This window comes from Pristiophorus japonicus, chromosome 2 (assembly GCF_044704955.1).
Source record: "Pristiophorus japonicus isolate sPriJap1 chromosome 2, sPriJap1.hap1, whole genome shotgun sequence".
Taxonomy (NCBI): domain Eukaryota; kingdom Metazoa; phylum Chordata; class Chondrichthyes; family Pristiophoridae; genus Pristiophorus; species Pristiophorus japonicus.
This window is the reverse complement of record NC_091978.1, coordinates 262,050,873-262,076,016: the sequence shown is the minus strand read 5'-3', so window position 1 is coordinate 262,076,016 and position 25,144 is coordinate 262,050,873. Positions and strand designations below refer to the sequence as shown.

General features: G+C 44.2%; 1 protein-coding gene across 1 annotated transcript in view; it reads right to left on the bottom strand.

Moving 5' to 3' along the window:
• Nucleotides 1–25,144, bottom strand: part of cpz (carboxypeptidase Z) — a 99,356-nt gene that overhangs the window by 12,115 nt on the left and 62,097 nt on the right. The window contains exons 4-8 of the mRNA XM_070864241.1: nt 21,954–22,157; nt 20,652–20,848; nt 9,125–9,286; nt 5,012–5,170; nt 4,790–4,925 (exon numbers count right to left, since the gene is read on the bottom strand). Coding sequence (XP_070720342.1) covers nt 4,790–4,925; nt 5,012–5,170; nt 9,125–9,286; nt 20,652–20,848; nt 21,954–22,157 — 858 coding nt within the window. The remainder of the gene's footprint in view (nt 1–4,789; nt 4,926–5,011; nt 5,171–9,124; nt 9,287–20,651; nt 20,849–21,953; nt 22,158–25,144) is intronic.

Here is a 25,144-nt window from a genome sequence, read left to right as displayed (position 1 = left end):
CTCTGCCTCCTGGACCTCCCGCTGGCTCCCGACGCCTGTTGGGCCTCTTGTAGGCCTCACCACACTGCCGCTCCGCCTCCTGGAACACTGCTCTGGCACAGTATGAAAGAATCGTGGGTGCTGCCAGGATACCGGTCATCCACCTGCAGAATCTTACAATTGTGGTCGCAAACGAGTTGAACATTGAGGAGAGGAAGCCCTTACGGTTTCTGAATTGCTCTGCAGCTTGGTGGGGTGCTACATGGGTGCAGTCAATAACCCCCCGGACCTTGGGGAAGTGCGCAATGCACAGGAATGCAGTCTGACGCTCCAATTGCTTCTCCCTGGTCATGGGGAAGGAGATGTGGTTGGCCCTCCTCCTATATAGAGCATCTGTGGCCTCTGTGTGGGCTGCAAACTGCGATATGTTGCAGAGGTCTGCAGTGACATAAAAATTGAAAGCTATAGTGACATTGAATGCCACACTCAGGCCTGTCCTCACCCGTGGCTCCAATTCCGGTTGCAGGAGATTACAGATCTCAGTGACGACGTCCTTCCAGAATCTCAGTCTGCTTAGGCACTGACCATCACTCATATCAGTGTATGCGAATTGATGGTGGAAGACCCTTCTGTGATATGCCCATCTTGCTATGTGAGGTGGCTCATTGGCTGTTCCCTGCTGCTGTTGTGCCTCCTCCAACTCTGCAGGCTGCTGCTGCCCAGCATTTGGCTCCGCTGCAGGCTGCCTCCTGGGCTGCTCGCCCATTATCTGGTGGGGGGAGGTCGGCATAGCTGACTCTCCTCCTTGGGGGAAGCCCTTGCTGAGGGCCTTCATGTGGCACCTCTCTTGCTTACCTTCAGTGGCCATCTCCCATTCCCTCTCCATGTTGGTCCGCAATTATGCCTGCGGCCCTTGCCCACTGCCTCTGCAGCCATTGCCCCCGGCGCCGCCTTCTCCCTCATGCCTCGGCAGCACGCACAGTGCGCAGGAGGCGTTGGCCTGCAAGCACTACTCAAAGGCATCTCAAAGGCCTCCACAAGCACAGCCTCTTCAAAGTGGCTTCCCCGTTCTGCAGGTGTAAGGCATCTCCAGCACTCGCAAAGCAGTGCGCACTATAGCTTTGCACTGCTAGTCAAAGAACGCAACAAAGTCGCCGACATTAAATCCAATTAATTTACCAACCCTTTAAGGCACTTCGGCAGTGTGCATCAACAACTGTGCACCACCCGAAAAAAACAACTCTTGGCACCGCCGAGTGGCTGGACAACTTTTAAAGGGCAATGGGGCATCCGGCCCGGGAGCTCAGCGGTGCGCGCAGTATGACGCATTTATGAGTGCTGTCGATCACCACCGCAGAAGTGGGGTGCGAAGAGGTGCAGTGCTGCACACCGCCGCTAAACTGCGTCAGGGGCAATAGCGATCTCACCGGCCATTTAACGAGAACTCGGCCGTTACTGCACTCCGCAGCGTGGCCATCGATTTGAGGTGCTAACAGGCCTTAACAAGAGGGGCAATTTCTGCCCAAGGTATTTATACAATATTTCAAAAGATTACTTATCATGTTTACAATTTTACCAACTTGACTGCTGAGCCTGAGTATCTTGTAAGCTTTTACCTTCCTTCTTGGCTGGCTATGCCCATTTTCTATATTCTTATTTGACTCAGGAGACTGTCTTGAAGAATTTCTGTTTTCAGGGCATGTAGCTCAAGATTCCTTTTCAAGTTTCCTTGAAAATCTTTCATCAGTCCTGGTGTTCTCTTTCTTCCTAAGATCTTGATATTCCCAGTTATCAATATCCTGTCTAGTTGATTTGCATTTTCTCATTGACCTTCTCAACTGAAGCCCAAATCCACCTCACCACCCAAAGATGCAGAGTCTGTGCGAGTTTGTCCCATACCCACAGAACCGCCTTCAGTCAGCTGCATCTGAGTATTGGGGATATGGAAGTTGTGACCGTTGTGTTCATTGAAGTACTTGGACCTGCCAACTCACTGTGATCATCGTCCAAGTCAGACTTACAATCATCTACTCATGGTACCGAAGGTGCATCATTTGCTAGAAACATTTGATCCACATGAACCTTCCTGATGTATTTACCAATTTTGACCAGGAACTGCGTGTTGCCACATGCCCGAATAATTGTACCAATGTCCCTTTTATGTCGATTTGGCCTTTTCGTCGGACTGAGAACTCTGACCGGATCACCCTTCTGATTGCACTGCTCTTTAATACCGGAATGATAATGGCCTGAAAATTCCGGCCTTGCCGGGTGCGTACGAAATGCGCACGGAGCCGGCAAAGCCTCGCAAAAGCCGTTTTTTGCAGTGCAATGCCGAAAACCGGCTTTTCTGATCTGCCAAGATTTCTCTTGACAGATCCTCCGAGAGAAGGACATTCGTGCAGGAGAGATTGAGCTATTTGTTCAATTCATGCCCAGCGAATGTCCTTCAAACTTTTACCAGATTACTTTTACCAGCGTAAGAGTTTTAAATCATATAAAAATTAAATTTAAACACTCAAACACTCATTTATATATTAAAAGCTCTGTCCATTAAGGTAAGTTTACTTTTAACACTACCAAAACAAATTTTTTTTAAATCCCCAAAATATATATTTTTAAACATTTAATTATATTTAATTTCAATTAATTTTTAATATAGGGTGTTTTATTTATTATTATGCAGTGTTTCAGTGTTTTAGGGTTTTTTCTCATTGATAATAATGGGAGTCCGTACAAACGGAGTTCCCATTTTTATTAATAAGAATGCTGCATCGCGATCGGTGGTTCAGGCCCACGTGACTCCAACTTGTACGTACGTACCTCAAAATCATCTCCCATGCTTTGCATAGCAAATCTCGACTCTGAACGTGATCTTACGTTCCTCCGGGCCCACCAGGTACTTTTGTAGATTTTTCCTCAGGTCGGAGGCGTTCGTATGAAGGAAGCCTCCGAGCGCAATTTTCCTCCCAATGACATTTCTGCACCAATTGTGCCTTCTCTACCCTATCAGACAAGTTCGGTTGCAATAAACTGATATGTATCTTCAGCATACATTCATCAATAATTCAGCAGTACATCCTGTTGTAGAATGAGGTGTAGTTCTGTATTTGAAAAGAAAATATGCTGACCCATGCTTCTTGGATTCATAACTTTCCCACCAACTAGGGCTCACAATGTTCTGCATTTCTATAGTCCTCTGGCTGTGAACTACTAATGCTGCCGGTAATGGGTGAAATTCCTTAATATTTTTTCCTGCCATTTCCATGGATGTGGCTATCTTGCAAGCTCTCTCAAAAGAGAAATCATTCATATCGAACAATTTTGCCTGGAGGCGTCCATTCATTAATCCGCACACAAATTTATCTTGAAGAACCCTGTTTAGGAATCCTCCAAAATTGCAGCAATGTATTCACTGATGGTTTAATCAGGCCTTTGGTTTCTCATTGCAAACTTATAGCTCTCCGCTATTTCTAAAGACTGTGGATCAAAATGATTCTCCAATGTCTATAATATGGCTGAGAATGAAGCATCCTTGACCTTTCTCAAGGTTAACAAATTTGCTACGATACTATAATTCTCTGCTCCAATCATGACTGACAGAATAGCTTTCATCTTCTCCTGAACTGCTTGATTCCTTAATTGTGAATCTGCCACACTGGCTGTGACTTCATTTACATCATTAGCTCTAAAAAAAACCATTTCCAATCTTTCCCTGGAGGATCTAAACAATTCCTTATTTTTGTCAAAAGCTTCCAAATTACTGACACATCCATGTTGCCATGTTGCCTTCTTAGCATAATAGTCACCAATCACTCTCAATAATCTTGAATTGCTTTTCAATGGCTCTAAATGGCATTCCACAAGTTCCTATTGTCAGTTCCCCACTGTTCACTACTCACAAAAAAAATGGTACTGCCAGACTCTCATTCGGGAACCACTCTGCTGGTATATCTTCTTGCTGTGCTCCACTTGCATTTGCCTTCAAAAGGAAATTCCACCAAATTTCTTCATGAAGAAACTCCCATTCTCATCACCATTTTGTAATGTATTTGTTTCATGGGTTCTTTGCTTAAGAATTCATAGCAACACATTGCTATTAAGAACTAGTTGTCTTATTAATAAAGGTTTAACAATCACACTATACATTACCAGTTGATCCATGAGGCTCACAACTGCATATCACATTGTGGATGACCTAGACCCAACTGACTGGGGTTTTATTGAGTCTTGTGGACATCACGTGACCAGCTAAGCCACTCACAATGCAACAGCTCTACAAATCTGTCAGCACACTACCTGTGCATACATCACATATTCTGTCTAGGGATGCAAGAGCTGTTCAAAGAGACTCGGCAGAAATTAGAAAAGTGTTCAAGTCTTGGTTGGGCTTGGGCTTTAAAGAGAATTAACAGGGGAGAAGAAGCATTTGGCTTGAAAGAGTTAAACAAGTTTCTTGGAGACAGCTTTAGTAATAGAAGAAATGTGAGAGTCCATTTGACACAGCCTTGCGATGGGAATATATCAACTGAGCACAGCTGAAGATACTTTTTTCGCTGAAAGGAATATAGGCAAGAATTTCTTTCAGAATGGGATGTGCTGCTCAGAGTAAGCAAAGCCATTCGAATTGAGAACTGAGAAAACTTGCTATAAATGTGGCAAGTAAAATAGTGATCACAATAAACTTTTAATCCTAAGATTTTAACAGTAATGGATCACATGACTTAATTCACAACGGTATTAATCCATACGTAAATGCACTTCAATGTTGTTTATCCAATTCTTACATAAGCCTACAAAAGTGACCTACCTCCAGCAAAACTGTACCACTGCGCTCCATTTATAATGCCCCCATTTTCAGCAAAGTTCCCTCCGCATCTTTCATCTAATGTCTCCGACATAACGGGATGTGCGTCAGCATATGTTTTAGCCAACATCTTGAACAGCTAGAATCATAAATGTAACAATGTATGTATTTTCATTTTTATTTACTTTTAGACAAAGGACATTTTAAAAGTACTAAATAATGTACCTGTTCATCTGGAGTGGGCGAAAACATTTTGTCTTCTTCTGGAAGTCTCGATAAGTCAAAAGGATAACTAGCTACTAAATCTCCACCATGCAAACTTGCAGAAAGAACAAAAGGTATTTTCTTCATCCATTTTATCACTCCCCTTGTCTCAGGTGCTACCTAAAAGTATTAAAAAGGAAGTAGTGCAAATTGAAGCATAATAGATAATCTAGTGTGGAATTTATGTATTTTGTAAGATTTCAATGAACTTTATTTGCTAACAGTGTTGTTAAAAGCTATGCATTGTCAGCAGATGTCACAACTATTCACCATTAGTTAGGAATAAGAGATAAGGGCCTAGATTTTGCATAGATAATAATGGTAAGGCTATCAGCGCTCACCATTATTATGGAATAATTCAGACCGCAACTTCTGATGTCCGTAGTGCGCAGTTAAACACGGAAATACGGAAGTTGCTGTCAGAGATACCCCGCTGCTCCACAGGATGGGCTGTAACAGTCTTCGTCGATAGACTTGGCATTGAAATACATGCAATGGCGTGTCGTTGCTGTATTTGTCCACCAGTTCCCCACTAAAGACACCAGAAAAAGTTAGATGCATTCAGGAGTAAGTGAATTTTTAACAATGTGATAAATGATCATTACTTTCAAACAATCTCTCTGGCCCTGAAAATATAATTTTACCAGTGTGGAGTCTCATTCCTTCGGAAGTTAATTGGTGTTAAAGATTTTGTTTTAATATTTTTTTTTAACTTTTTCTGTATGTTTCTTTTATCTCTCTCTCTTAATCCCATCTGTCTTTCCCAATCTTTATTTTACTTTCTGTATATCATTTAAATCTAATTTATAGTACCTGCTTTATACTTCCTGGTTTAGACACTGCGTATTTCATTGAGGATTCTTCAATCTGAATAGTTGAAGAGCCTCTCTGTTTTTGACCTACTCACAGTTACCACATCCTCTGTAGAGGGTACAGCGTCGGATCAGATGCCTGGTGAAAGCAAGTCTCTGCTCAAAAGTCCACGAAAACTTTGTGCGCAACTGTCAGCGAGGTGAATGGCGAGCATTGACTGCAAAATCCAGGCCAATTATTGTTTTCTTCTATGCACTTGGGTATAATTAATCATCTGGGTGGGGTATATAGGGGAAATAGGATGGGGAGGATCACACACCAATAATGGAGCAGCACCCTGTTTTCCATCTATTAATTCTGGATGCTCATTGTGCCAATCTTCCCTTTTCTTATATTCATCAAGATAGAAGATTTCAGTGCTGATAAATTGAGCAATTTTTCTCCCTTATTAAATGAAGGGTAGCATGTTAAACTGCTGGCAGTCAAAGCCAATTCAGTTCCTTAGCTAGCCATGTTTCTGAAGTATGCTATAATGCTATAATGCTTGGATATATATTATTATTACAGTAATAAAGCTACTGAAATGACAGAAAAAGCTTAACTATAGTAATATTGGGGCCAATTTTCCACATTGCCAATTTTTGGCACAGTTGAAGAAGTATATCCAAATTTTTAATGGCCGACTGCGCCAAAAAAAAGTTGCAAATTTCGCCGGAATAAGCTTTCATTTTGGAGCAGCGCAGATTGTCCTTAAGCTCTGTGGGTGGAGCTCAAGGTTTGTGCCAAAAAAGTGAGGTTGCCAGGGTAATGAGGGACACACTGAAGGACTGAGGCTGCAAAGTGAAACATACAAGATGCAGCAAGTCATAAGCAATTGTACAGCCCCGGTGCCCTGCTATCCTGGACTGAAAGGCAACCCCCTAGCTGCTCCTATCCCGGGTCGATTGACCCCCCCACCCCCGGTGCTGCTGCAATCCCAGGTTGAATGCCCCATCACCCTGGTGTCGGTGTTGCTGCTATCCTGGGCCGATTGGCCCTCCCACCCCCGATACCGTGCTGCTGCTATCCCAGGCTGAATGGCACTCTGCCTCTGGTGCTGCTCCTATCCTAGGCCGAATGGCCACCCGCCTCCGGTGCCGTGTCTTCTTCCCTCCCCCTAAAACTTAACTCAGCTCTGCTAAAACAATGGTGTCGTCTCTACGCCGATTTTCTCTTCTCTGCGCTGATGTTCTTATATTCAGGTAAGGTTTTTCTGAACGGTGCATTGCGCCGTTTTTGAAAAAACCCTAGTTGGCCAAACTCACTTAAATGGCCAGAAATGGCGCTGCCGACAGCTGGCACCCCCAGTGATGTGAAAAAATCGGGAAATAACAAAATCGGCCATAAGTAGTTTACAATGGCGCAGAAACTTTGGCGAAACTTGCAGATTTTAGTTTGCTCCAAAGAAAACAGCGGGCGCCAAAAATTTGGTGCAGAATGGTGGCAAAAATTCATCCCACTAAACCTATATCACAAAATTAAACACAAGAAATGGTTTTAAATAAATTGTAATCACTTTACCTTGCTTTCATATTCCTTTTCCCTGACCATTTATCTTTCCATAGCCTTCATTTACTTTTATTATTTAGCTGTACCTTTACTTAATTTATAACCAATGCAACCTGATCTATTTTCTAATTATTTTATTTTCAGTACCTTCTGGTTTGCACTGTCTAGATTAACTGAGATTCAAATTAGAAAAACCTGGCCTCTGGTTGCTTGGATATTGATTTAAAGGGCTGTTTTTTCGACAATCTGAGTGCCAAAACTATAAAAATTGACAAATTACAATTACCATGACCGAGCCATCCTTTGTCATTGTTTTGTGACAATTCTGGAAAAATTGCTGCCAATTCAAAGCCAGAAGAGATAATTATATCCATGGCACAGAGATAGAGAACCACTTCCAGGTCAATGTTGGAAATTTCTACAGTAGTTCTTCCTATCGGCCGCTGGAATTGTGGGTTAAGATTGACAGAAGCCATAATTATAAGGTTTATCCATGAGTTCCACCAATGTTCCACCAAAGTTACAGCAGTGATTGAGATAACCACCGAAGAAATCCGGACACAAACAACAACAACAACTGGCATTTGTATAGCATCTTTAACATAGAAAAAACATCCAAAGTCATATCATAGCAAGGTCTCAGTAAATTACCCCATGCCATGCATAATGCTTTATTTATTTATTCATTCATGGGATGTGGGCATCGCAGGCAATGTCAGCATTTATTGCTCATCCCTAATTACCTATGGGAACACGGTGATGAGCCGTCTTCTTGAACAAGGGCTAAACTAATCTAATGCAATCCATGTGGTGAAAGTGCTGACTTCTTCGTAGCGGTTTGATACAATTGAGTGGCTTGCTCGTCCATTTCAGAGGGTAGTTATGAGTCAACCACATTACTGTGGGTCTGGAGTCACCTGTAGGCCAGACCGGGTAAGGATGGCAGATTTCCTTCCTTAAAGGACATTAGTGAATGCTCAACGTTAGAATACTATGACTCTTTATACTTGTATGCTTTTCTCATGGGCAGGATTTTCCACTCCCATTCAGCTCAATTTCAGACAGGGAGAGAAATTATTTAAGGAGCCATTCTGCCACTGCCAAACCAGGACTAGTGGCCTGCAAATGAAGCCTGAGCATTAATATCACCCAGGCCTCACTCTGCTGAGATTAGGGTGGGACTGGGCACTCACCTCACCTCACCACCTACTGCGCACCTGCTGCCTCAAGTTAAAATTGGGTCTTAAATTAGGGCCAAATTCAAAGCAGCCTCATACTCTGGAATCATGCTCACTAGGGATTAGATTGAAACTATACACAGTAATCTGATCGGAATCACTCTTCAGGGAGAGCACATTCCATATGACTGAGCCGCACTGAAGCTCACATCCCAAAAGTTAAGGGCATTATAGAACTCAATTCCCTTTCTTTCATTTATTCTTAATTATACCGTTCAATCCACAATACATTCACAATGTAAGTGACTAGAGAAAGAAAACTATCCTTGCACATATGCTGCTACTGAGCAGGGCTTCCACCAGAAATGCCAAGTCAGCTATTGTACAAAAAAGAAAAAAAGCACCTTGTAATCAGTGGAATGACATGGTGAAAGACAACTACTATGGCTTCTGAATATAAAATTAAATTCAGCATCAGTATGAACAGAATGGTGTAAACTAATCTAATACAGTACAATATATTAACAGCTCATACCTTACCATTCCAGTATGACCTTGGAATTGGGATGTGATCAACACGGCCTCCCCTTTTTCTTCTTTCTTGATAAAATACCGATGTTAAATCTGGAAAATTTCTGTTCAAATCAATATTTTGAATATTTAGTCGTCCAGTGGCCCATCCATTGTACCCAGGACCCTGCATTATTAGGAAAATTAATTTTATTAGATATTATTACACTGACATGTATTGTTTCCTTGTGGTAGTGATAAATTAGTTCAAAATGATTGTGCTATTCAGTGAATTGTGTTAGTCACCAGCTCTCCTGGCTGGCCTCCTATACCCCACCCTCCATAAATTTCAAGTCATCCAAAATACTGCTGCCTGTACCCCATACCAAACCAAGTCCCACTTGGCCATCACCCAGTACACCCAGTATATTTGTTGTAGCCCCCGAAACACTTCAAATTTAAAATTGTCATCATTGTCTTCATATCTTTCATAGCTTCGCCCCTCCCTATTGTCAGAACTTTCCACTTTGCCGAGGGTGTAAAACTAACGTTGGCAGAAGTTATGTCCATAGATAATTTAGTTTCTATAAAAATAAAAATGGATCCAAATAATCATTGCCATTGAAAGAAAATTGGCCGGGGTGCACAATGGATGGCAGATCCACCATCACCAGTTTTTCACACCCACTGCTCCCTTAAGCTCAACATTGGCCATTGCACTTTCAGCCACCTATGGCTCACATTCTACCCCAACCCCTCCAACTCTCCCTCTTTTCCTTTAAGACCCCCCTTAAAACCCACCTCTTTGTTCAAACTATTAGTCACTCATCCTAACATCTCCTTCTTTAGCTCAGCATCCATTTTCGCCTCCTGCCTCTATGAAGCACATTGTGACACTTTTGTACGTTAAAGGTACCAGTTAAATGTAAGTTGTTGTTATTGCATACTTCATGCCAGAAATTGCCATTCGCCCCGATTGGGGTCGGTAACCTTCTGGGGCCAGGGCTTCCTGCCCCTGGCCTGGAGGTCCCACCCACAACACGGAATTGGGCCGTGCACCCCTCAAAGGAAGTGAAGAACTGTCTCCAGTCTCCCCTTCCTTTGAGGGGCGCTCCCGGGGCGGTAGTGCGGCATTGAGCCCTGCATCGCATGGAGCAGGCCAGCACTACAAAAGCCCTCCACTTCAATTAAAGGGGAGGGCTGCTGCGCACTCTGCAGGGCCTTTGGTGGCTGCCATGGGGCCACCAGGGAGGCGACTGACCAGACCAGCAGCCCACCACCCAAAATGGAGTGCCGGGCTGCACGATGGCAGTCCGGTCAACGCTGCTCTTGTCGGGCCGACCCAAGAGTCGGCCGACAAATAAAAATGGCAGCCAGGGCGTTAAAGGTCTTCCCTTTAAGGGGCGCCCCAGTGGCGGATGTCCGTGGGGCAATTTCCCCTGTGGGGCGTTAAGGGGTCGGCACGAGGCCGTGAGGGGTCGGCAGCAAGGCGATGACATCAGCGCCGGTTGCGTGTCAGCCTGAGCCGTTAACCACATGACATAGAGCTATCAAGACAGTGCCACACAAACCTCCAGGGCTATTTTCCAGGAGGGGGCAGCACACCCCTCGCCTGGACAAAAACGAACGCCATTGCGTCCCATTAGAGCCTCCGGATGTGTAACGGGGCTATAAAAAGGAGAAATTTTGCACCCAAAGACTATTGCAGTTCCAAAATTTTGTGTATAATGTGACTGCCAATATAAAAGCAATTGTGGCATTGATGTACTGAGCAACAGAATGTCTTGTTGTAAATCTATTATTGTTTCCACTCTTGACACCAAAATTTATTTCTGTGATACTATTTGTCCAAAGTAGATGTTCACGTATCTATGATAATGTGAACTAAAAACAAAACTGATCTTTTAATCCCGTTGGCACAATTTCAGGTTTTCAAAATACCATTTACTTTATTATCCATTTCTGAGTAGTTACTGTGAGCAGACTGTTCCCCTGTAAACCAAAACTTTATCTTTTTGTAGTCTGTTCTTGCATGACCTGTAGGATTAGCAATTATTTTAGTTGAATTAATCTGCATATTGTAATAAGAACATAAGAAACATAAGAAATAGGAGCAGGAGAAGGCCATTTGACCCCTCAAGCCTGCATCATTGTTTACTATACGCTCAATTAGTTCTGTGCTAGCAGAGTATCAAGATCAGACCGTTGACTAAAACTTTGGCTAAAATAGGTATTGTATTTGTGTAAAACAAAAATGAAGCATAAACTAATTCAGCAATCAGAAAGGATGCAATACAATACAAATACAATGATCAGCAAACAGCCCTTTTGAAGTCCTGGAACCAATATTTGACATCAAATGCACAAAATTAGCACTTCTAACCAGTATTCTCATTCAACCACCATTTCAAAGAAAACCCTTCCTAGTTTTCCAGCTAGCTCAGTGTCAGCATATGATTTTAGATTTAAAGATATCTAACAAGATATATTTCCTACACTTTTTACAGCTATTATTATTACATCTTTGCTCCTGATATAGTTGAGAAATGCATGCAGTCTTATTATTGTATGCACTTTGGAAGGAAGGATCTGTGCTGGAGCCTCAGCTATTCTTGAAATTTATCAATGACTTTGCTGGGGTTATGTCCATAGTTAATTTAGTTTCTATAAAATTAAAAGTGGATAAAGGATTTGATAACATATTAGAGAGCCATATATCCAAGTTTACTGAAGACACAAAGATTGGTGGCATCGTAAGCAGTGCAGACTACAAGGCTCCAGTTTACCCTATTCTTTGCATGCCGACAAAAAGACTTTGATAGATTAAGTGAGTGGGCAAAACTGTGCGAATGGATTTCAATGCATATAAGTGTGGAGTTATCTATTTTGGAACAAAAAAGGATAGCCGAGTAATTTTTAAATGGTGAAAAGCTAGGAACAGAAGACGTCTAAAGAGATTATGGAGTCAATGTACATAGGTCACTAATTGTAGTGGTCAGGCACAAAACATAACCAAAATGGCTAATGGAAAGATAGAGAGCTAGTGGTTAAAGGGGATGATGTTTTGCTATAGCTCTACTATTTTATAAAGCCCTGGTTAGATCACATCTGAAGTACTGGCTGCGATTTCTCCACATGCGGCAGGTTCGATGTGGCTGGGGGTACTGGCGGCAGGAAGCCCGCTCCCGACTCGGACCAGCTCTCTCTCCGGAATCATCCCATGATTGGGCTTGTTAAGCCTACCCTGCGGGCTTCCTAACCAATTAAGAGGAAGCTGGTCTGATGACGTCAGTTGATGACGCATCATCAGCTGGTTTCCTCAAACCACAATGGTTTTGACAATTCTTCCGTCAGTGTTCTGCAGAATTGAGGAGCTGCAAACACTGAGAAGCACTGCACAAAAATGCATGGCTGCACCCAGGCTCTCCCATGACTTCCTTCAGATGTTTATGGAGGGAGTCACAGCATGTAGGGATGTCCTCTTCCCTTCCCATGGGCGGAAGGGACGTCCCCAGGACACCAATGCAGCCTGGTTGCTCATTGCACAGGAGGGGACTAGCAGGGACATCATCAGGAGGACCAGGCTGCAGTGGCACAAACCCTTCAATGATCTCAGCAGGTCATGAAATGTTATTGCAAAGCCATACTCAACCGTATCTTGCTGTGCCATTCATCACATCCCCATCACTCTGCCTTCCCTACTTTACCTCTGCACATCCTTTCTCACACCAACTTACTGTGCACCTCCACCCATCCCTCTCTCTCTCTCTCTCTCTCGCTCTCTATCTACATTATCAGTACCCCATTTCACTAGCCACCCCTCACACTCAACTTCATCTTTGTCCAGTCATGCCAACTAACAACACATAAGGGTAGGCACTTGGGTCCTTTAGCCAATGTTCATGTATCGTTCATGTTGATAAGTTGTCAAACATTGGAATCTTTATTTTCAGGACCTTGTATTCTTGGACAGATTTGTGAGCACCTTTGGAAGTGGTTTAGTGAGTCGTAGTGAATGGTGAGACATAAGGGTACCTCCCACAATGGTGATGACTGTGAAAGGAATGAGTTGGACTTTGCAGGGATGCATTCTGGAGCTGGAGTGGGTTGGTGCCATCCTGGCACATCATGTGGGAGTCAGGGTGTACATGCATCAAGTGAAATAAATGTGGCCACGGTGAGGCCATCACGAGCCTCCCGGGTAGCAATGTGGTCGAATGCTAATGTCCTGTATACTGTGCAGCATCAGATGATTGCGGAGAAGTTTGGTGTTGTTGGTAGTGATGCTGGTGTGTTTAGTGATGTTGGTGTTGCGGCTGATCGTGGTGGATTGCTCGAAAATGTATACAGCTCACAAATCTTTTCCAAACCCTGAAGACTTGAGCTTCTGATATTGGAAAGTGAACAGCTGTGAAATGGTAGCTTTTATACCACTTCTGCAGCTGTCAGCTAGCCAATGCGATAGGGGGGGGTCACTGAGAACTTGACTCCACTTACCTGATGTGTTCCCCGAGGGATGGCAAAGCTGTCAAAAGGTTGGTAAAATTGTAAGTACCTGCTTTTAAGCCTCGTAACTAACATTTAAGTACTTTATAATGATGTTAATTACCTGTCCTGTCGCTTATTGTTGGGTCTGCTATCCGAACGCTGACCTGACAGTTGAGAAACTCACACGGAGGCGGGCTCAGACCAGGAACTCGACCCGCTGTCAATCAAAACCATTTTTACAGCAGGCCGGCCTCCAAACCTGCACTCGCAGGACTGGGAAGGTTCCGGCCTCTGTGTGCAGTTCTGGGCAACACATCTTAGGAAGGGTATATTGGCCTTGGATGGAGTGCAGCGCAGATTCACTAGAATGTTACCAGGGCTCCAAGGTTAAATTACAAGGCGAGGTTACATAAATTAGGTTGGTATTCCCTGGAATATAGAAAGTTCAGCGGTGATTTGATTGAGGTTTTTATTTGATTGAGGTCATTGAATATATTTAAGGTGGAGATAGACAGATCTTTGAGCGATAAGGGAATGAAGGGTTATGGAGAGCGGGCAGAGAAGTGGAGCTGATTCCATGATCAATCAGCCATGATCTTATTAAATGGCGGAGCAGGCTCGAGCGGTCAAATGGCCTACTCCTGTTCCTATTTCATATGTTCTTATGTTTAGGATTTTGAAAGGAATTGATCGGGTATATAGAGAGAAACTTCTTTTGCTGATGGGTGTGTCTAGGGTAATGGGACATAATCCTAAAATCAGAGCCCATCCATTTAGGAGAGAAGCTTGGAATCACTTCTTCACACAAAGTGTGTCAGAAGTGTGAAACATAGAAACATAAAAACATAGAAAATAGGTGCAGGAGTAGGCCATTTGGCCCTTCGAGCCTGCACCACCATTCAATAAGATCATGGCTGATCTTTCCTTCAGTACCCTTTTCCTGCTTTCTATCCATACCCCTTGATCCCTTTAGCCGCAAGGGCCATATCTAACTCCCTCTTGAATATATCCAATGAACTGGCATCAACAACTCTCTGCGGCAGGGAATTCCACAGGTTAACAACTCTCTGAGTGAAGAAGTTTCTCCTCATCTCAGCCTAAATAGCCTGCCCCTTATCCTAAGACTTTGTCCCCTGGTTCTGGACTTCCCCAACATCGGAAACATTCTTCCCGCATCTAACCTGACGAAGTCCCGTCAGAATCTTATATGTTTCTATGCGATCCCCTCTCATCCTTCTAAACTCCAGTGTATAAAGGCCCAGTTGATCCAGTCTCTCCTCATATGTCAGTCCAGCCATCCCTGGAATCTGTCTGGTGAACCTTCGCTGCACTCCCTCAATAGCAAGAATGTCCTTCCTCAGATTAGGAGACCAGAACAGAACACAATATTCCAGGTGGGGCCTCACCAAGGCCCTGTACAAATGCAGTAAGTCTTCCCTGCTCCTATACTCAAATCCCCTTGCTATGAAGGCCAACATACCATTTGCCTTCTTCACCGCCTGCTGTACCTGCATGCCAACTTTCAAGACTGATGAACCATGACACCCAAGTCTCGCTGCACCTCCCCTTTTCCTAATCTGCCGCCATTCAGTTAATATTCTGCCTTCATGCTTTTGCCCCCAAAGTGGATAACCTCACATTTATCCACATTATACTGCATCTACGATGTATTTGCCCATTCGCCTAACCTGTCCAAGTCAGCCTGCAGCCTCTTAGCGCCCTCCTTAAAGCTCACACCGCCACCTAGTTTAGTGTCATCTGCAAACATGGAGATATTACACTCAATTCCATCATCTAAATCATGAATATATATTGTAAAGAGCTGAGGTCCCAGCACTGAGCCCTGCGGCACTCCACTAGTCACTGCCTGCCATTCTGAAAAGGATCCGTTTAACCCGACTCTCTGCTTCCTGTCTGCCAGCCAGTTCTCTATCCACTTCAGTACATTACTCCCAATACCATATGCTTTGATTTTGCACACCAATCTCTTATGTGGGACCTTGTCAAAAGCCTTTTGAAAGTCCAAATACACCACATCCAGTGGTTCTCCCTTGTCCACTCTACTAGTTACATCCTCAAAAAATTCCAGAAGATTTGTCAAGCATGATTGTCCTTTCATAAATCCATGCTGACTTGGACCAATCCTGTCACTGCTTTCCAAATGCGTTGCTATTTCATCCTTAATGATTGATCCAACATTTTCCCCACTACTGATGTCAGGCTAACCGGTCTATAATTACTGGTTTTCTCTCTCCCTCCTTTTTTAAAAAGTGGCGTTACATTAGCAACCCTCCAGTCCATAGGGACTGATCCAGAGTCGATAGACTGCTGGAAAATTATCACCAATGCATCCACTATTTCTAGGGCCACTTCCTTAAGTACTCTGGGATGTAGACTATCAGGCCCTGGGGATTTATCGGCCTTCAATCCCGTCAATTTCCCGAACACAATTTCCTGCCTAATAAGGATATCCTTCAGTTCCTCCTTCTCACTAGACCCTCGGACCCCTAGTACATCCGGAAGGTTATTTGTGTCTTCCTTTGTGAAGACAGAACCAAAGTACTTGTTCAATTGGTCTGCAATTTCTTTGTTCCCCATTATAAATTCACACAAATCCGACTGCAAGGGACCTAAGTTTGTTTTCACCAATCTTTTTCTCTTCATATATCTATAGAAGTTTTTGCAGTCAGTTTTTATGTTTCCGGCATTCTTCCTCTCATACTGTATTTTCCCCCTCTTAATTAAACCCTTTGTCCTCTTCTGCTGAATTCTAAATTTCTCCCAGTCCTCCGGTTTGCTGCTTTTTCTGATTAATTTGTATGCCTCTTCCTTGGATTTAACACTATCTTTAATTTCCCTTGTTAGTCACGATTGAGGCACTTTCCCCATTTTATTTTTACTCCAGACAGGGATGTACAATGGAACTCACTCCCACAAAAAGCAATAGGTGCTAATTCAATTAATAATTTTAAACCTGAGATTGATAGATGTTTGCTAGCCAAATAACGGATATAGAGTCAAGGTGGATGGAAAGAATTAGGATAGATTACTCATGATCTCATTGAATGAGCGGATCAGGCTCAAGGGGCTGAATGGCCTACTCCTGTTCCTCTATTCCTATGCTTCTATATGTGTGTCATTTTGGTAGTATGAGGAAGTGAGTATGTGGCCTGGTGTGTTTACATTCATACAGCTGGAGGGAGAAAAGAAACAAGCAACAGGGATGAGTTCCTTAGCATTCCTAGTGAAAAGATCACCGAGTTGCTGCCCCTTTAATACTGCATTAGGATATCTGGGATCAGAAAGAGCCATTTAAGCACTTTGGGAGATCCTGAGGTCGTGAAAGGCACTAAATAAATGTAAGTATGTTTCTTTCTATCTAGATTGGGCACAGCTGACCTCATGCTTCATTTTGCAGGTGCAATGTTTGCTGCGGACCCCAGCACAGGGGAAAGGTGGTGCCCTGGGAGCAGGCCAAAGGACTGCTGGTAAGGCACCTCCCATATTTTAACCCCTCCCCCTTGCCGGCATTTTAGACAGATTACATCATCTCCCCAACCTTGACTCACATTTGCATGTAAAGGGGGCAGATGCAAGAAGTGTTTGTCCCTACTCAATAAGATTTTTAAATGCAAACTAAAGGGTGGAGTCCCAATGCAAATGGGCTTTGCCCCAAAATTCTTCCCTTCCTGGACAGATAATGATGGCTTTGCATCACCATGGGCAGAAGAATTTCAGAGATTGTATATCTAACACCATGTAGGAATGATTGTATATGAATTTAAAACACAGTACAGATATAAATTGTTACACACAGTACTGGAAAGAAAGTTAAAACATTTGCAATCTTCACTGATACAGTTTAAGCATCTCATTGTGAGGGCTGGTCTGTATGAATTATAAATATGACTGGCTCATTGTTGCTTAGAAAACTCCTCATAATTATGCTCCACAGATGTAATATATTAAATTAGATCTGTTACATTGCAATAGTAAACAGATCACAGTTCCTGCACTGGGTATTCTTCCTTTGTCAACATTGGAGGATATTACAGATAAACAGCATTTAAAAAGGAAGAGAACAAAGGGAAGGTGTAGTGAAAAAAATACACACACAAGAAAAGAAATAGAATAACCTGTAAACACGTCAGCGGAAAACAGGAGATGGTTAAATGGCACGAGACACAAAGATTATAATGAAGTTCATATAGCTGAGGATGTGGGTGATGAGGCAGATAGAAATAGAAGCATGAAAAACTGATAAAATGGAGCAGGGTCCAGCAGCCTATGAGACTGAGAGAAGATACAGGTCAACAGAGTGCAGAGCACCATGCCACATAAAGGGCCATCAACCCAAGCACCAACTCATTCATTTCCCCCCTCCTGGACAGCACACCCATCCCACATCACAAATACTTCCTGCCAAACAGAAAGTGGAATCTATAGTTCGGTCTAAAGTTATTAACAGCAATAGTAAGGCGAGAGGTATGGGTGCTAACACTCCAGGATTGTCCTGGAGTCTCCAGGAATCAACGGTTAATCTCCTGGACACTGCTGCGAGCAACTCGGGAAGAAAGTCCAGGGAGCCATTAAAAAACGTTGTGTTTTTAAAATTTTCTTTGAGCACTTTCATGTAATGAAATCTCCAGGAATACACCCATCAAAGTTATTCCCTGTTCTTATGTTGAGCTTCATTGCAAGGGTGTAGACAGCCAATGACAGTGAGGTCAGAATGAAAATGGGGCAAGTAATAAAAATGACATGCAACAGAGATCTTGGAAACAAAGGTGGATGATCTTTGCCTGGTTGCTGATATTGCCCACCTTTCATAAGAAGTTGAGTTTCATCAAGAGTGGAAAGGTCAAAACAGCCAATTGATCCCTGTCATCCACTTTTTCAATACGAGCCATCAACTAAGAGGCTTAAGTCCAGGAGCAGTTTCTTACATGCTGTCCAGCCCTTGGAATGTAATCCCCACAGCTATAGACTAGATGCTTGGTCTAAGGATCTGTAGCAAAAGCCACACAAGCTATCTTTTTGATCCAGAGGAAACCCTTCCAACAGGAGCCAGTGAAACTTCGCCTGCTTGGTTGTGTTTCAATCGCCTCAGAATTGGTGTCGGCTGCTGCAGAGCCCTCATGCAGAAGTGGGGATACATCCGAACTGATACGACCGACTGTGACTGCGGAGACGCATCTCAAACAATGGAATATCTCCTAGAATGCCCTCCACTACCAGAGCCATGCAGACCTAAAGATCTGGGGGACTTCAACTCTCGAGCCAGAGCCTGTGTGGAACAGTGGCAAGGAAATTTGTAGCGACACACTGTGGCGACTTGGAAACAGAACAGAGATGTTTGGCAAAGTTGTCAACTAACCTGCATTTGGTTTTCCCAGAGGAGAGGAAGCTGCACCAAGAGCAGGAAGTACAGTATACTAGGTTGGAAGAAGTACATATTAATTTCTCTCTGATCTGGAAGGAATGTTTTGAGCCCTGATCAGTGATGTGGGAGGAGGTGCATGGGAAGATGCAAAGGGAAGGAGAGCAGATGATATGGATAGTGGAAGAATGAATCAGGTTGTCATGGAGGGAATGGTCTATTTCCAAAGTGAAGCATGGAGTGGGGGGAGAAGATACATTTGGTGGTGGGATCATATTGGAAATGGTAGAAATGCTAGAAAATGATGTGTGAAAAGCGAAAGTTGGTGAGGTAGACAGTGAGGACAAGAGGGACCCTATCCTGGTTGTGGTGGAAAGGAAGGAGTGAGGTCAAAAGCATGGAAAAATGGAATGGACCCAGTTGAGAGTTCTGTGTCCATTGGTGGAGGAGAATCCTTGGCTAAGGAAAAGAGAAAACATTTCTGATGCCCTGGTGTGGTAGGTGGATTCATCAGAGCAGAAGTAATGGAGACAGAGAAACTGGGAGAATGGAGTCCTATTAGGGAGCAAGATGAGAAGAAGTATAATCCAAGCAGTTGTGGGAGTCAGTGAGGTTAAAATTGATGTTAATGGAAAGCATATCCCCAGAGATAAGAGAGAGATAGAGAAGTCCAGAAAGGGAAGGAGATGGACCACTTAAAGATAAAGGGGGGGGCGGGGTTGGAAATTTGAAGCAAAATTAATAACATTCTCTAGATTAAGGTAAGAACAGGAAGCAACACCCACACATTTATCAGTGTAGCAGAAAAAAAGGTGAGGGAGGAACCTGAATTGGTCTGGAATGAATAGTTGTTGTGGTGTCCCTGCACCGTACTACAAACTAACACGAGGCATGTACTGCAGACACAGTCAATACCAGACCTTAACCTTTATTACCAGGACCAAGGGGTCTGACCCTGGGTGGGACCTCCCCTTTTATACCTGGAAACCCAGGTGAGGAGTGTCTCCCACAAGTTCACCCCCTGTGGTCAGGGTGTGCATTTCTAGGGTGTAAGTACAGTGTACAGGAGTTGCATGAAGGTTACAGTTACATGAAAATTACCGTTGCATGATGGTTACATACATGACAGTTGTGGTTCAACATATCTTACAAAAAGACAGGCATAGGTTGGACCTTTAAAGTTGTTCAATGTGAGAACAAGTTCAGACAGGTGGAAGAGGGTAGGATGGATGGGCCTGAATGGGCTGTTTGAAAAAGCTAGGGAGGCCACAGGCCATCTGGTGAGGGATGGAGGTGTAGAGGAACTGTACATCCACAGTGAAGAGGAGATGGTTAGGGCCAGAAAATTGGAATTCGATAAAGGGGGAGATACTGTCAGAAGAGTTACAGATGTAGGTGGGTATGGAATGGATGAGGCGGGGGAGGGATGATGCAGAAATTGAGGCAAGATAAGAGGAAATAAATTCAGCAGGACTGGAGCAGGTGAAACAAATGGTCTATCGGGACAGTCCTATTTGTATATCTTAAGTTGAATCTTCTGGCCTTAAAAGAGCAGCCAAGTTACAAGAAAATAATCAAAATAATAGTCTCTTTTCCATTATATAATACAGCGTGTTGCATGCTACACCATGGGAGATCTCATAGTATTTATGCTATTAGGAGCTTGAAAAGAAAAAAAAAATACCTGTTCAGATGCTATTTCGTAGCCGTCAGGATTCATAGAAGGAAGAAGGTGGATTCTGGTGTTATTGATTAAAGCCTGAATCCTTTGGTTTCCATTTAAATACTCGGAACACAAATACTGTGCAAGATTAATCAGCAGCTCTTTTCCCAATGCTTCATTGCCATGCATATTTGCAATATACTTAAATTCTGGCTCAACTGAGAAAAGAAAATTAGATTTATTGTTAAATGATCATATAAATGATATATTACATTTCTCTTGTTAACAAAGGGGGTACTTTAACCTAACCTTCCCGGCGGAAACTGACGGGATCGGATTGGCCACCTGTTTTACGCCCGAAGTCAGTGGAAACTAAAATCACGCCGGTTATAAATGACACGACCGATCTGACTCCATCAGTTTCCCGCCAGGCTGGTTAGGTTAGGTTTACCTGAAAAGATTTAAAATAATTCATTTTTTTTATATGGAGTAAAAATTATGTCATGTAAAATTTCAGACTCAATGGCCCCGATTTTAAGTCCCCTGCCCAGCGGGACTGGTGCATGGGAGCTGTTAAAATGTTAAAGTTCTACCTCTCGGCTTCAATCCGCTGCCTTCCAGGCCATTAAAAATGTTACTACCCCAAAACAGGCCATCAAGAGCCTCTTTCGAAAGGCAGGGAGTGGGGGAGGGGGGTAGTCTAGTTAACATTCAAAAGTCGTGCGACTTAACTCAATGGTAGGGGGATATCTGCATTGTTGGCTGCCCGCCATCAGATCCAAGACAGGAGGGCACTGGTCAAGGTAAGTATTAAAGATCTGCTCCTTTTAGAACTCCTTGTGTGCCAGGAGCAGCATGATGGCTCCCCCCAGGCTCTTCAAGCACTCCTTGGGCTTCCCCAGCCCTCGCCTCCTCTCCCATCTTGCTGGAGCCCCTCATCTCCTGTAAAGCCCTCCTTCCACTGACTGCCGGGGACTGTCCTCACAGGTCTTTGGCTACGGCCTCCTGCTGCTCATTTCTACTCCCATCCACCTTCCAGGCTGTTAATCTGACTGGGTACTGTGCGGCAGTCAGCGGTTAAATTCAGCAGTGCCATCACGTCCTTGGCAGTGCCAAATTCGTCGCTCAAACGCTTTACACTTGAGTCCAATTAAGTCAACACAAAGTAAAATCCAGCAGTGTATAAAAATGGGTGGTCGGTCTGTTCCTGTCAGTTTCCCACAGGCAAGTTAGATTAAAATTGAACAATTGAATCAACAAAGGCACTGAAAATGGAGGGTAAGGAGAGAAGAAAGGAATAGGATGAATAAATGAGCTACTTACGCAGTTCATGTTCCCCAGGATTGCTTGAAAATTCAATTACATAAAGGTCTTTGCCTTCAAAACTACGGCCAATGTTGTAAACAGTTGAGATAGGTGCACACACAGTTGCAATCTGTTTCAGCAATTTTGTCATCTCCGAATAACTGTGGTATTTGAATTGCAACATGGTAAATGGTGTCTCCGGTTCATCTATCAAACTTATATCTGTCAAAAAAGATGACTGCTGTTTACATTCTAAGCATTTGTGTATTTGTCTAGTTTTGACAGAGTAAATGCATGGTTCTTAAACAGCCAAAAATGGACCGAAATCAGGCATGCTCCATTACAGGTGTGCAATCCTCCCTGCCTGATTTTCCTCTGTGCACTGTGTTCAGATGATGCTTTACACTCGAGTGCAATAAGAGGAAAATCTGCCCCGGCAGCTGATCTGACATCATCCCAGTTTCGCCAAAAGTTAAGATAAACCCCCAAGAAGTCCATACCTTGGGGGTTGGAGGAACAGTAGCCAGCTTCATTGACAGTTGTACTAGCCAACCCTGGACAAGGAGAGGGCCAGAGGTCAAGCAACTGGTTTCCTATGTTTCAAGTAATATTTTTTGGTAACATTTAGAGAGAGAGGCAGTCCTAGGAAGAGAAAGCTTTCAAGACCGGGGGTCGGCTGAAAAGTGAATATTTAGCACACAAAAAATGGTGAGATTTTACTTTGTTCACTTTGTAATTATAAAATAAATTAGGTTGGGGATGTACATTAGGCCTTTCAGAAGATTGACCAGACATGCAAGTGTATAGCTTACGCTTCAAATAAAAGAGGTTTCATTGTCATACCCCTGGATCATGCTGTCATAAGTAAATTTTGGGCAGTTAATGTGAACTTCTGATCAGAAGAGACTGGTGACACTGAATCTGAGAGAATATCTAGTGCAGAAATTTGTAATGGTTTGTCAGACTGGATGGTGTGTGGGACATCACATCCACAAACTTGATTCTGTCCTCATCTAACATCCACACATAGATACTTCCAACTTGAGTCATTGGACAACAGTCCAGACCAAGAATGCTGGCTATTATTTTTCCTCTCTCTCACCTCTTTGTACTAAGACTGACTACAGGGTCCCCCCTGCTGCCCCAGAAGAGGTTGGTTAACTCAGAACAGACAACGATTAAATATGGAATCGTTCTGTTCTTTATGGGGGGATAATCTTAACCAAACCCAATCTTCAATTGAAAATAAAACCGGGCAAGGTGTAATTCGGACAGCCAATCCAATGCCGTCAGGTTACCATCAGGTGGGTAGGTTGCAATTGCCCTGGTCTCAATGCCAAAGCCTATGCGTGCTTTATCACTGAGTCACTGGATGTCATGAGTTTCATTTTTTTTTTCATCTGAGACAACTTTGTAAAGTGTTTGTAATGTCTCTGCACTTTGTTACAAACTCACATGAGGCATGGATATATCAGACACGGTCACTCTGTAACCTTCACTTTATTTCCAGGACTGAAGAGTGTTGATCCTGGGTGGGACCTCCCCTTTTATACCTGGAAGTCCAGGTGAGGAGCTCACTCCCTGTGGTCAGGGTGTGCATTACAAGGGTACAGGTACAGTATGCATGAGTTACAGTGACATACTTATAGTCATTGCAAGATGGTGAAATACATGACATCACCTCCCCTCTTAGGTCTTTTAGTTTCAGAGGTTAAGTCAATCGGGTGGTCGGCCCTCTCTCATGGAGCGCTGCAGTTGTGACTCTGGTGGCTGAGCCTCAGCACGCGTCTCTGTCACTCGAGGTGATTCTGGCCTGTCCGGGCTGTCCGCAGGGACTGTGCATGCTGAGGGCTGTCTTTGTTGCTCGTGCGCTGGCAGTGGTGTGGGTGCTATCTCATCATGCTCCTCTTCTGGTTCCTCCGTGTCTGCACTGAACCTTGTCTTTACTTGGTCCAAGTGTTTGCGGCATATCTGCCCATTGTTTAGTCTGACCACCATGATCCTGTTTCCTTCTTTGCCAATTACGGTGCTCTCAAGCCATTTGGGTCCCAAAGCATGGTTAAGAACAAATACCGGGTCATCTATTTCTATACACCTCCCCCTTGAGCCTCGATCATGGAGCTTGGTTTGGGACTGGCGCTTGCCCTCAACAATGTCTGCCAGGGCTGGGTGAATGAGGGACAGCCGCGTCTTGAGCGTGCATTTCATGAGGAGTTCCGCTGGCGGGACTCCCGTGAGCGAGTGCGGCCGGGACCTCTAGGCCAGCAGGAGACGCGATAGGTGGCACGGAAGGGAGGGTCCTCGGATGCGTAGCATGCCCTGCTTTATGACTTGGAATGCCCGTTCCGCCTGGCCATTGGAGGCCGGCTTGAACGGCGCTGTCCGAACATGCTTGATCCCATTGCCCGACATAAACTCCTGGAATTCATGGCTGGTAAAACACAGGTCATTATTGCTGACCAGGATGTCCGGCAAGCCGTGAGTCACGAAAACCGTATGCAGACTCTCCACAGTGATGGATGTTGTGCACGAGTTCAATATGATGCACTCGATCCACTTTGAGTATGCATCGACAACGAACAGGAACATTTTTCCCACGAACGGGCCCGCATAATCCATGTGAATACGTGACCATGGCCTGGTAGGCCAGGGCCACGGGCTGAGTGGGGCCTCCCTGGGGGCATTGCCCAGCTTGGCACATGTCGTGCACCTGCGAACCCGGTATTCCAGGTCTGAGTCAATCCCCGGCCACCACACGTGTGACCGGGCAATGGCCTTCATTAACACGATGCCAGGGTGCTCGCTGTGGAGTTCCCTGATGAATGCTTTCCTTCTTTCTGGGGCATGACTACCCGGCTGCCCCACAACAGATAATCAGCTTAGACGGAGAGTTCATCCATCCGTCTCTGAAATGGCCTGACTTCCTCGGGGCACGCCCTGTGTGCGGGCGCCCAGTCCTCAGTCAGGTCACATTTCTTTATCATGGATAGGAGGGGGTTCCTGTTGGTCCAGAGTTTGATCTGGCAGGCTGTGATGGGGGAGCCTGCGGTGTCAAAAGCCTCAACGGCCATGACTATCTCAGCGCTCTGCTCCGATGCCCACTCGGTGGTGGCCAGTGGGAGCCTGCTGAGCGTGTCAGCGCAATTTTCGGTGCCTGGCCGGTGCCATATGGTGTAGTCATACGCAGGCAGCGTGAGAGCCCATCGCTG